Genomic DNA, 12737 nt, shown 5'->3' with positions numbered 1-12737 from the left:
CACAGAGAAGTAGAAAGAACTGTCATAGATGAGGAGGGAGAATATTTGGCCGAGTACTGAGTTGGAAACGTGGCACAGCCACCACCGCACACGTATATATGTAAATAGCAATAACGACGCTTAAAAGCAAAAGCACATTTAATCTAGTAGTTCTTTGGCCACTTTTCTTCCGCCTGCATGGTTTTACTACCCTATTTTCCGCTGAGCTTTGGTTTGCTGGCAATGACGCAGCAGACAGCAAAACAATGCCTAATGGCTGGCTAATCCGAAGAACGCACTTATACGGCACTTCTTCGTCCACTGAGAATAAATTTACGATACTGACTCACCGGAAGCGTTACCCCGCCACTAGTTCCAGAGTACGTTCCAGCTAGGGTTTGGCGGCGGGGTGCCTTCCAGAATCACCCTGGAAAACATGTGCTATTATTGAAATGAAGAGCCGAATTGCTTCACGTTCGCCTCACATGCTCTGAGATCCGCCTCGTCCACAGGGGCTCAGCGGAAACTCGAGTATTCACATGTCGTGATATCGAAAGTGCGCAAGGGTTCCCGTAGCTCGCAACAGAATCCTAGCGACTTTGCAATTACCTCGCCCCGTTGAGTCTCGTGCATTCGGATCTGCTGCAAGCATCGTCGTCGCCGAATCAATAGACGAGGCGTACGAATCGTGGCTGCGTGAACGTTACATGTGCCCGTAAACGGTCGGGGTTGGCTCGAGGCGTCTGCACCAAAGACGCTGGCTGCTGCAACGATGTGGACAGGGCAATGCTGACAGGCGTCTGGGCGAGGGTATGAGATAAATGAAGCCGAAGGATGAATCGATCATGCGATGGATTTGCAGTTTGTCCTGCTGAAATTTGCAAGGGAACCGTGCAAAGGTAGTCCCTTGAACAAGAAGAGTCCCCATCAAAAGTCCGTAGCCAGGGGATTTGCGAGATTTTGAGGATTTTGAGATGCAAAATACCCAGCAGTGGTATCGGCGGACAATAATAGTTCTCTGCCCCAATTCCAACTCAAATGGTGCGGCGCTCGGGCGGGGCGCACGCGCAGCTCATCCAGGCACGACTGCTTGGACCATAGGCTTTGACATGATGACTCTGACATCAATTACACCCCCCGAATTAGCCATCTGCATTATGGGAGCTTTACCGACCGTTTGAGAGTTCCCCTGGGATGACTTGAAGCCCTCTTTCCAATTCTGGGCGTTGAAACACTGAAGGATTTTTTGGCTTGGGACTGTGGAGGTTGAGAGGACCCGCGATGGCGGCCACCATCCGACAGTCGACAGCAAACCATCGGTGAATTAATATAAGCTCCCCTTCACCGACATAACTTCTGCTTTTCAGTTCAGCTATTGTGTTGAATTATATTCGCGTAATAAAGGGGGCAGGGAGAAGATCCAATGAGCTTGTCGTATTCTTCTGGTGAGGCTGTCCATTAACAGCTGATCAAAGCATCCTGACAAGCTGAACTCTCTTCGAAAACAAGTAGGGCGGCCAATGCCTACACCACAGGTCATAGCTCTCGTATTTTGGCTTTTTAAGTCAGAGCTGAGTAAATGCCTTGGCCCGATGGATGCTCTTATGGAGTTGAATTGGAGATTTCGAATATGAACATTGTTGAAGGGAGGAGGCTCAGAGGAGGAGGCTGCAACGAGTGACCTCTCGCATACGGGTCAGGGAGTGAGAGGCTGACTTTTCCAAGCCAATTGTGCGAGCATCAAGCACGCTATATAATGGGCCGCATTGCGCTGTCGGACAATGGGGCCTTGAGGCTTAAAATGGCTTGGCTCTTACGGGGGTTAGTTTCTGCATAGTGCTTCATTCAATATATGCGGTGTTCTGTATGTTCGTGCGGCTGAAAGGAGCTTGAGGGGGTTTGGGGGCTGGACCCAGTACTGTTCGGGATGTGGGCTCTCTCCTCTCTCTCTTTTCCGAATTGCCTAGAACTAATTTACCCTCTAAAGCAGGAAGTGGATTCGCACGCCGGCCGACCTTCCCCCGTGAACCGCATTGGCTATTCCAGTCGGAAGGCGACCTTGTGCGTTGTTGGGCACACTTTTCGTCAGGCCCGTAGCCTGCCACCGCAGCAGGCGCTACAAATAGGTGCCCAAGTCGATGAGGCGGGGGTGCGTTGCTTTCCCACGTATGCTTCCTGTGCTGTCTGTCTATCAACTTTGAGGCCGCAGGTCGCAGAACGGGTGTAGGAGACGGAGGCAATGCAAAGCCTTTTAAACTCCCGGATTATTTCGTGAAGAGTCCTTCATGAAGGCCAGGTCAAGCTGATTGGGCAGCTGGTTCGCGAATTTGCCTACCATTCTCTTACCGGTCACCGAAATCCCTTTCTGTGACTGGCTGGCCACAGAGCGCCCAAAGGGAAGCAATGCATGGTTATCCCACCCACCTCAGAGAAGGCAGACAGTTCGCAATCCTCTGGCAACCAACACTGCGGCTCCTTTGGCCAGCTGTGCACGTCCCACAATTGTTAATGATGCCACCCAGCCTGGTGCTTGGTGCACAATCCGCTCCCTTAAGGAGGAGCCTGCAGCCCGGCAACTCGAGGGTCTCAATCTTTCCTCTCTCACTATCCCTCGTTGCTCGACGTCGCGGCCCCTCCGTGCTGCCCACATCGCGAATCGCGTTATCTGAAGGTGTCCCCGCGAAAACCAGGCCAAGTCACGAGACCACCGCCCATCGTCCATCGCCTCACCCACCAGGCTCAAAGCCACGCTAGCGTATCTACGGAAACGCTCGTCACATTTGTGAGTGCGCCGCCCGCACCACCTCCTCCTCGCACGAAGTACTGAGCAATGTAGGAGAAATGAGTGCATCCAAACCAGACCTCAGCGACTTATGGATTCAACACCAGCGGAAAAACACGAAAACAACCCAGAGCTGGGCGTGCATCTTCTGCCCCAATCGGAGGGTTTTTGGAACAGAGCCTGATTTATGGCAGCATGCAAAAAGAGATCATGTCGAGGAGCTGGAGGCAAGGACGGGCGATTTGGACGCCTTTCGAGAAGAATATGCCACAGAATCTGCGCAGAAGAGGTTGGTGGCACATGCCCCGGGCAATTTTGGCCCCCGCAGCCTCACTGGGGGACTTTTCACATTTATTACTCCCCAAGGCTCTGAGAATCAACTGACACCACCTGCAGACCCACGAAGGACAATTCGCAGCCTCGCAAGCCGCAGATAAACGAGGCCAATCGGGCACAACCTGAACCCCCACCGGGGAAGAGGTCTCTGGAGCCTACCGGGCGTGAGCCTACTCGGCCAGCGTTGGGCATGGCAGCCTTGGAGATCAACACGCCTCGCTCCGGCGAAGACGTTCATATGCAAGATATAAGTGAGGAGGCTGTCGAGGACAGCCTCCCAAGCCGCAAAAGAGTTGCGACTGGAGATGGCATAAGTGCTGGGTCAGGTAGCCCTTTTAGAGATTCTTCGCCGCCGTCTTCACCTCGTCGTTCGATAGCAAGACCTACCTCGGGTCAGTTTGATTCAACATCGGATACGGATAACTTCCAAAGGAATATGTTTGACACACCGGGCAAGCCGCCGACCGGCAAACGTCAGCTTTGGCAAGAAGGCCAGGCTGGTCTCAGCAAGGCCTCCTTCAACGACCCGTCAAACTTTGCAACTATTGCTGCGCAGAAGGCTCGAGCACAGCAAAATAATCCAAAGAATCGAAAACCTTTCCAGCCGCCACCTCCTTCGTTTCAAAGTCCAAGGTCGCAAGTAGCTCCAAATATTCCACCACCCTCAACGTCACAGCCCAGTCAACACCCATCAATACTTGACGACTATGAGATAGTTTTACAACCTGAGACCAGACCAATATCACAAGAACAGTTAGTCGCTGAAGTTAAAGGGATATATGCAGGGCTTGTGATGGTCGAAGCCAAATGCATTGAGGTTGATAACAAACAAGCAACGCTGGCGCAAGCCGACCCTGGTGCCCAACCTAAGCTTAACAACGAGCAGTGGCAAGCTCTAATAGCTTTGCACAGAACGCTACTGCATGAGCACCATGATTTCTTCCTGTAGGATTCGTCCAAGTTTGCAAACTTGATGATACACACTGACAGAACCAGTGCGAGTCAACACCCTTCTGCCTCGGCTGCCCTCCGACGGCTTGCAAGCAAGTATGCAATGCCAGCACGCATGTGGCGCCACGGGATCCACAGTAAGTAATTCGAAGCAACAAGCTTCGTTTTAGTCTATTTTGGGATTGATTCCGTCCCCCTTGTTTCAACTACTAATATCTTTCTAATCACAGGCTTTTTGGAACTTCTCAGACATAGGTTACCTGCTTCCCTTGACCATATGCTTGCGTTCATTTACCTTGCCTACTCAATGATGGCGTTGCTCTATGAGACCGTGCCAGCATTCGAAGATACCTGGATAGAATGCCTTGGAGACCTTGGTCGCTATAGAATGGCCATAGAAGACGATGACATCCGGGATCGTGAAGTTTGGACTGGGGTTGCCAGGCATTGGTACAGCAAAGCATCCAACAGCGCTCCCACGACAGGTAGATTGTACCATCATTTGGCAATCCTGGCAAGACCGAACGCACTTCAACAGCTGTTCTACTATGCGAAATCCCTTTGCGTAGTAATCCCTTTTACTTCAGCTCGCGAGTCAATCTTGACGCTCTTCGATCCAGTCCTGAATGCCGATAATCACCAGGGCCTGTATAGACTGCCACCGCTGGACACCTCCTTTGTCAAAGCTCATGGTCTCCTGTTTACCAATAAGAATATGGAGAAGTTCGAGCCAACAGTAAAAGAATTCCTTGGTCTTTTGGATAATCAGATTGGTCGGGTGACCCGCAAGTTCATGGAACAGGGGTATCACATTGCTATTGCCAATTGCGTTGCCTTACTTGGTTTTGCTTCTAAAGACAATGTCCTGATGAAAGCCATCGCATCATCCGACGTGGAGATGGCTGGCTCTCCCTCTGATCATACTCCGCAGTCTTTATCTTTCACCAACTCTCAGCGACTCAGCAACGGTACTATAAAAATCGTTTTACAGCGGATTGGGGATCCCAATGTTTTGCCTTTCATTCACGTCACTCTTGTTTTTATGCTCTATATGTCACGCCATCCCGGCGTTATGGGTCTTCTTCAAGCCGAATTTCCCTGGACCCTTTTGGCTACGATGCTCAATACGTTACACGCTTCCTACGGGCCCACAAATTGGGTTGAGGATGAAGGCTTTCCTAAAGCAGAAAAAGACGACGTTCGTCCTTTCCCAGAGGACTTTGCAATGCACGGCTTATTATGGACCGACCGCTATTTCCCCGAGGGATTTCTCGCAAATGAAAAGATTGACGAAGAGGAGAAGTACCATGAGTTACCTTCCATGACCGCGGAAAGAAAGGAGCGTATCTTATGGATCGGGCGGAGGATATCCAACCGCGGCCATGGATTGGTTTTTGATGGGAAACGTTTCTCGGCGCCAGGAACAGGACTCCAACTTGAACCTCCCGAGAGATCATTGACATATGCTTCTGCAACTACTGCCGGGGAAATATGGTCACCGAGTGCTGAGGATATTGAATCAGATGCCGAAGAAGACTTGCCAGCTGGGCTTGCGGCAAATCATTCCCCTCATGATTGAGTTCCTTTGGTGTTTGGTGATACCAACCTGGTCACCTGTTTGGAATAAAATTACCAAGGACATGAAAAGCATAAATACACAGTCGGCTACCTTGCGAGTTATACATACATCCGCACGTATGTTCTCAGACTTATATTGGACAAGTCCTCTGGCGTGTCTTGACCGACCCAGTCTGACTGTTTCGCCAGGACAATTTACTTCGCCTGTCGTACAGCTTGCAGCCTCTCTGGAGAAGTGGAATCAATGCCGGTGTCAAGGAGGACCTGTGTGGTGTGGGGATTTGTGGAAGTTTATTTATTGGTGGCTCTTGTCGCCTCGCGATTTACAAATCTCTTTCCGTGTTGAGGACTTTGTGAAGTTGAAGCCCCACATGGCTTCTCGGCCGTGTCGCCTGGCATTGTCTCTTTACAATCCGTTCTCTGGAGGCGATTCGCAGCATGCCCCTCTCCAAATCAATACGTTGTGTCAACAGGCACCCGAAACGCTCGCTGGATCAAAGCTGGAAGATCAGGAGCATGTAATGCACCTTTCATGTATAAAAGTTCAACCCAATTTATTTTACCAAGCTGTAGTGTCAGTAAATCGACCTCCTTTCTACAAACGTGAGTCTGCCTCGATGACTTTCTTGTAGTTAACCGAAACTCACGGTTTAATAACTGGTATGAGTTCATTTGTGGTCGACCTCCCACGGTATGCAATCTTGAGGCTCTCGCTTTCCGATAGACGCTAATCCGATGCATTTTTGTCCACGAGATGATCTCTGGTGTTGCACAACGCACAGGTCCAATCATGGCGACACGCTTCCCCAACCGGCTTGTCAAACTTCCGAATCGTCTGCCTCTCGATCTTCACTGGACGCCATACCACAAAAATCAGGTATCGTCCCCCACCATTTCCAAATCCAAAGGATCATCATTTTAAAAACAAGGTCGTGAACATCGATATCATTTCCCGCGCTCCTTGTTTTCGACGCCTTTTCCAGGTATTCTTCGATCGCCAACATGCCACTGTCTTTTCGCCTCGTTCTTGTCTGCATTCCGACCGAGCAACGTCACATCAATTGGAATTGGGATGTTGGAATGTCACACGAGGCTGAGGCTGAGATTGAAGCCTATTTCCGCCTACTTACAGGGTGGATCGACGCCAGGAGTCTTCCTTCCTTCCTTGCTTGAGTTCGGTGGCCGAATCGAGAAAACTCCTTTTTTTGTAGTTGGTGACACAAATCAAGGGGCCAGATCGCTTCGCCCTGTGCTGAAATTGCAGTGCTTCGGTGAGCCTTCACTTCATGATTCCGACGAAGAAGCGCTCAGGACTCAGAAATTGTGACGGTATTCCGCCTCGAGGGCGCTAAAATCGCCTTGCGCAAGGAATGAAGGGGTGGGCGCGGAAAGTGATCAATCCGGCGAAGGATCGTAAGGCAAAAGGTTTCGGTTTCAGACAGGCCATTGAATCCCTCAAGATTGTGGCTATGTCCGCATGGTCATAGTCACTAATTATACCACGAATGCGGGGAACGAATACCAATCCTCAAGTGAGGAATCGGCGATACCGATACCGTAGGGCTGAGTGGGTCCTGCCTGCATGAGCGTTGGAAGTTGGGGGAATGTAAGCTGCGGCTGAAGGAGCGAGGGTCTGCAAGGCAGATTCTCACGTCAACTAACATCGGCTTATTTCTACTTTAACAGAACAAAAATATACCACTAGTAGCTTAGATGAAGAATTTGAAATTGTTCTCGCCAACAGCCCCTCCAGCCCTACAAAAGCGGGCCGGGGGCTCCCGTGATCAAGGCGCCGTTCAAGCATCCAATGAGCTGCGTAAAGAATACGGTGGCGAGCATACGATGTTCCTCTGTAGGCGCAACCCAAGATGTGATAGTAGCGCTGAGAGGGCAGTCTGCCCCGATTCCTGAAACGGCGACTCGCTGCTAGGCAGACAGGCAGACTCGTGCCAGTGTGCCTGAATTTAGGGCAGGGAATGCAGGGTTTCGGAAACGGGATTTCATTTGGGGGGTGAGGCGAGCGGGGAGGTGTTCATCTGATGTTGAAAAACTGAAGGCCCGTGCCGGTCCAGCGGGTAAGGAGTCATCAAATATTGGAGTCTCTGGTGAGTCCTGTGGGGGTGGGCAAATTAGGCGCCAGCGTTTTGAGTGTCGGAAGCGCCGAGTGGCAGGCTGCAATTTTGAGACCTCCTGCCATGGTCTGTTGGGTTTGAAGAGTTTGGGGTGAGGCAGAGTATTGTTGGAAGGCAGCAAATTTACGGTATTTTCATTGCGGGTTTGTGGAAGACGGTTGCGAAGAGCGGGGATGGAAAGGGGGTTCGCTTAATATGAAGCGAGACTTTGTTTTCACCTAGTAGCACTTGGAAACGAGAGAAATTTGTTGCACATTGTGGGAAGAGATGGACTGTCTTGACGCACATTGCACCTCTCAGGATCCTCCTTTGTTGTAAATATATGTTTGTTGTACATCGCAAATCTCACCTTTCAGACAGCAGGTCCTAATACCTCAATATCTTGCGAAGATGAGTGAGTTGAGCGGGAATCCTTTCATCTCAAGCACAGCCTTCAGACAATTCGGAATTCAACACTCGCCCGTGGGCCGGGACATATATCGCAAAATAATGAATTCCACTGTCAATGTAAGCCTTACCTCCTTTTCCTTTACTCCCAAACATACAAAATTGGACATAACTAACACTAATTCAGCAGGCTTTTAATACTATGCATATTCACGGTTTTTCCTTTGGACAGGACTTGAGTGTTACAAAGGGAATCCTGCCCTTTGATCTGAAGATTAAGCTTCAGATTAAGGAGTGACGCCAAAGGAGCTTACGCAAGTAATCTCTATTGAGATCCAAACCGAGTCATTTGTGGTGAACGAATAACATCCTCAATTCAAACGAGCGAGGTTGGGCCGATTTGGTTGCGCCAACTATGAAGCGGATGGGTTTGATTTTAGGCTCCTCTGACCCGAATAATCAACAAGATTGCGCTACCAAAGCAGAACCTATGGTTACAGACAACGGCTTGTGAGTTACAAATGCTCCTTTCCCTTCTCTCTGCTTCCCAGTCTGACGTTGTATCAAGACCGCACTTAGTAAAATCAAGTTTGTGAGAAGTGGAGTTGTCCGGACGGAAGGTTTGCTCTTCTCCATCCTGATGTTGTGCACTGAATCAAATTGCATGCATATAATTTTAGAGCTCTGCTCACAATTGCGTGATTTACCAATCACTACCAACTTCTAATCTTCACCTCTTATTCGCGTTTGATTTGGGGTTGGTTGACTGTCACTGAAAGTCAACCACTGCTCTTGCACTATCCTAGAATTCCTTGCCGTGTAAACAACAACAACGTATGTAGCATATTCAACAGCATCCTGGACCAAGGTTGTTTCTCCCTCCAGCTTGCCATTACTGGCTTAAATCTTTCCCGATGTTTCCCAGCGCATGTAGATATTTCCACGTCTGTCATATGTACGCCGGGAACTTCAATTCAACGTGGTAGGGGAAAGGTTCTGCCCCGAAATACAGCAATTGTAATTCTAGTTCCAAAACTTTCGCAGGCACTCGGTCAATATTCAACAGCCATCACAGACGCCACCAGCTCCCAACTACATGTTCTTACTCGATAATAGAATTAACTTGAAATCACCAATCGAACAATGCAGACTGCGCAATTAACGCACCAATTTAGCCATCACTCTCCCCCAAGGCGGTAGGGCGACGAAAATCTGGGATGACCCATCAAACAACCCCTGATATATCATTTATCAATCATTTAAGCCTTCGGCAATTTCATCCAACCACTATCTACAGGAGTTCTTCAAAGTTCATTTCCCTGAAACGAATCGCGAGACACAATAGGTAGGGTCTGGGGTTTTCTTTCCCATTTCCTTTTCCCAGGTGACATGAAGATCGACAGGCAGCTTGAGGTTTTTGCGCAGAGGGAGACGGATCCGATCGATTGCCATTCACTGGACCCGATCTTATTCCGTTGCAATCAAGTGCATCAAGCCTTCCGAGATTGCTATGCCCTCCATGTATTTGAGACAAACTGTGCAACCTCTGACAGATCTCCTGAACGTGGGTGCGAAAGTATCCAAAGCTCACCTCTCTTCTCGGTAATATGCCTCCAAGATGTAGGGACGTGATCCGAGCCTTGTAGGGGAATTTCCCGCAGCTGGTGAACCAGTGCGTGACAGTTAAGGATCTCCCTGGATAAGCTCTTTATCTCCTCCTAAAATAACTCTATTTCTGTATGATTTTTTGGGGAGCGACGATTACATCTTCAAAGAGGATCTTGCGCGTTTGTGCTCCGGAGTATGTAATCATGTGACACCAACAGCTCTCTCACAAACATATACCATGATTTTGAGGTGGAAATCTTGCTAATTTAATTGAATGCCCGATAGGGAATAGCTCATGTTCAATCCATCTATAAACTCCATATATTGAGGAACAAGTAAGGCACAAATCTGACGCTTCCAAATTTAGGGGCTGCCTTGTGCTGTTGCTTTCTTGCCGCCTCACCGCCTCTTCCTGGTCCCTATTAAATCAAGCATACGACATGCATTATACAGCTTAGGGTTGCATTGGGGATGTTCTAAACTTAGGGACTAGAGAAACCTATTTCCCGAAGCGCCTCCACTTTAACCGCCAATCCAGTCCTGGTATCTATTCCAACGGAAGCCAACATATGACTGCAGGACGAGGCAACACCAACCAACTTGATCCTTTGCCCGAGTGATATGATACTCTTCCCACTCTGGCGTGTTGTGATTTATCGATATGCAACTTCCGGAGCCTCGTATTTTGGGCTGAAAAAGCAAGCGGTATACGAGACAACGATATTACAGAAGCTGAAAGTCGGTGACATTCTAGACCAAATTTCCAACAAGGCAACCAAACACCGATTGCCAATACGCCCAGGTTTTATGAAAGAAATGGATGTGTGGAGAGAGATAGGCTTGGAATGTTCCAGGAAACTGGGCACGTTATCGATCCACCTCGTATTTGCTTTTGTTATTTGCAAATCGACGATCGAGGGTCATATTAGAGCCAGAGTATAGCCGCAAATGTTCTTGATTGTTGGCATTGGTTTAGTTATTTTAGTTTTTATTGCGATTGGTTCTAGCCTGGCCAATGCCATCTCCAAACAGGGGTTGTCCTCGATTTCTCCAGAAGAACCTTGCGAATGAAATGCTTCAGAACCTCAAGTTCGCTGAACTGTTCGGGCCTTTATGTCCTGAAAAAACCAATCAAGTAATGAAGCCCATCTGCGAGCTTTGTCTTAGAGTGAGAGGCTACAGAAGCGAGACCAAGATCACGATCACGATCACCTCGACTTCGAGGCTCATTCGCGAAAATGTGCCCAAAGTGTATGGGCGCTGCCACACTGGATAAGCAAATGAAAGAAGGAAAAGGTCTCTCGCCGAGACATTTAGTGGGGGACTTATGGTCGGGCCAAGTCCGGATTTGGACTTGCTCTGCTTTCCCCTATTCTTTCCAAGCGAGGTGAAATGGCATCGTCAACTTACTTCAAGACAGTTCAATGCTAGTCCATGCTTCCTTCCTCTCAAGCTGCGATCATGCACTTCGTCCCATAGAATGCGGTCAACTCCTAGTTAATTCTACTTCGTTTCAATTTCTCAACGCCTTGGCCACTCGGGCGTACCTTCCTCACTCCAATACATAAAGAGCAAAGAAGATCGAACAGCAGGTGGCTTCCTTTCTACCTAATTACAACTCTAACCCATGCCCATGCAAGTTCACAAATAGCTCCTCATCAGGGCCTCCCAACTCCTTCCCAGCCTGGAGCTTCCGAATCTCTTGTCGCAACGCAAATTGAATCGCAATACAGAGTTGAGTCCCCTCTTCATGATCTAACTTGATTCTAGGTCCCTCTCCCAAAGCAAGATTCTTTCTTTCAGCATCCGAGATATCCGTCGCACCACGTGGACCTCCAAGACGGGGAATGATATGGAAATGAGAATGTGGGACTGTTTGTCCCGCTTCTGATCCTACCAGGAAGTCAACATACTGCACGAAGTTGGTTTCGAGAAGCTTGCCATTCGCCTGAATGATATTCCAGCCTGCCTCTTCAGTTGTAGTTCCCAGCACTTTGAGCAAAGCCCGAGTGAGAATGGGAAGCCAGACCCCCAAAGCAGCGGCCTCTGCAACTGTCATATCAGTGGCTTTCTCACAATGTCTTCGCGGACAGAGGAGAATATGTCCTGGTGTCACTGGAGCAATATCGAGGAATGCGATGACTATTGCGGTTGACAGGACCGGATATGCGGAACCCAGCGGGGTAGTCAAGACCTTGGGTTCAGTTGCTGGCGGGATGGAATCAGCGATCATACAGAAAGGACAAGACATTTTGAAAGTTTGGGCGTTATTCAAGGTGTTCTTGGGAGGTTTATAATTTTTGCAGAGTCAAGGAAGAGAGTTGACGAAGTGCGGTGAGAAGCGACCGATGAGCTGACGCACATCCCTCTCAAAATCAAGGAAGCCGTTTTGACAATCACATTTGGCCAAAAATTGTTCTTTAGAGTTACAGCTAGGTTTGTATAATTTATAGGCAAAAGACTTCTCAATCAATGGGACTTTCGTCACCTGGTGACTTCAGTTCTCTACTACAAAAGTTTCTCGCATTTCCGATAAAGTGTCATGGTGCGTCGTACAACCAACCGATCAAAGCAAACCCGAACACTGCAGCTCTGATTATTAATCCCAACCGCCGAAGTACATCGCCCTAATAGGTTATTTCCCCGGCCTTCAGGGGCAGTGATTCAGCCTGTAGACAACTGCTGAGAAGTTGGCAGCTATCCCCGGTAATACGCAAAATCCGCACCGAACCTCCAACTCTCGACCTCTGCTTCAATTCGGTAACCCTGATGCCATTTAAACACAAAGACGAGGGAACCATGCTGCCACCGTATGTATTTCTCTGTCTTTTCAGTTTTCACACAGGCCAAGACTTCAATTCGTTCACCTGAGATGGTTTTCGCAGCTGGGCTTTCAAGAATAGTAAAGTCTCAACTTGCGATAACCTTCAATGCCCAGATACTCGTCGGAAGATGTAGTTCCAACTGGTGTATAAAGAGTGCTT

The 12737-nt window shown here is 48.9% G+C and overlaps 2 protein-coding genes across 2 annotated transcripts; one reads left to right on the top strand and one right to left on the bottom strand.

Moving 5' to 3' along the window:
* Positions 1-3335: 3335 nt before the first annotated feature.
* K444DRAFT_522149 (uncharacterized protein) lies at positions 3336-5627 on the top strand (the record flags this gene model as incomplete). Its single annotated transcript, XM_024874184.1, has 3 exons — positions 3336-4042; positions 4094-4185; positions 4279-5627. 3 exons carry the CDS (start codon positions 3336-3338, stop codon positions 5625-5627), a joined length of 2148 nt encoding a protein of 715 aa, XP_024740709.1.
* A 5609-nt stretch (positions 5628-11236) lies between these two features.
* On the bottom strand, positions 11237-12070 carry K444DRAFT_556027 (HIT-like protein). Its single transcript, XM_024876728.1, has 2 exons — positions 11695-12070; positions 11237-11646 (listed from the first exon to the last, which is right to left on the bottom strand). The coding sequence occupies exons 1-2, from the start codon at positions 12002-12004 to the stop codon at positions 11366-11368; spliced, it is 591 nt and encodes a 196-aa protein (XP_024740708.1). The 5' UTR covers positions 12005-12070; the 3' UTR covers positions 11237-11365.
* Positions 12071-12737: the final 667 nt, after the last annotated feature.

This window comes from Hyaloscypha bicolor (assembly GCF_002865645.1).
Source record: "Hyaloscypha bicolor E unplaced genomic scaffold K444scaffold_49, whole genome shotgun sequence".
NCBI classification, from domain to species: domain Eukaryota; kingdom Fungi; phylum Ascomycota; class Leotiomycetes; order Helotiales; family Hyaloscyphaceae; genus Hyaloscypha; species Hyaloscypha bicolor.
This window is presented reverse-complemented; position numbering and strand designations above follow the sequence as displayed.

Excerpts from the sequence above, each read along its gene's own strand:
- K444DRAFT_556027 (XM_024876728.1), bottom strand. The coding sequence starts at position 12,004 with ATGTCTTGTCCTTTCTGTATGATCGCTGATTCCATCCCGCCAGCAACT. Across the intron at positions 11,647-11,694 it reads GAATATCATTCAGGCGAATG|GATCAGAAGCGGGACAAACA; the intron begins GCAAGCTTCTCG and ends ACTTCCTGGTAG.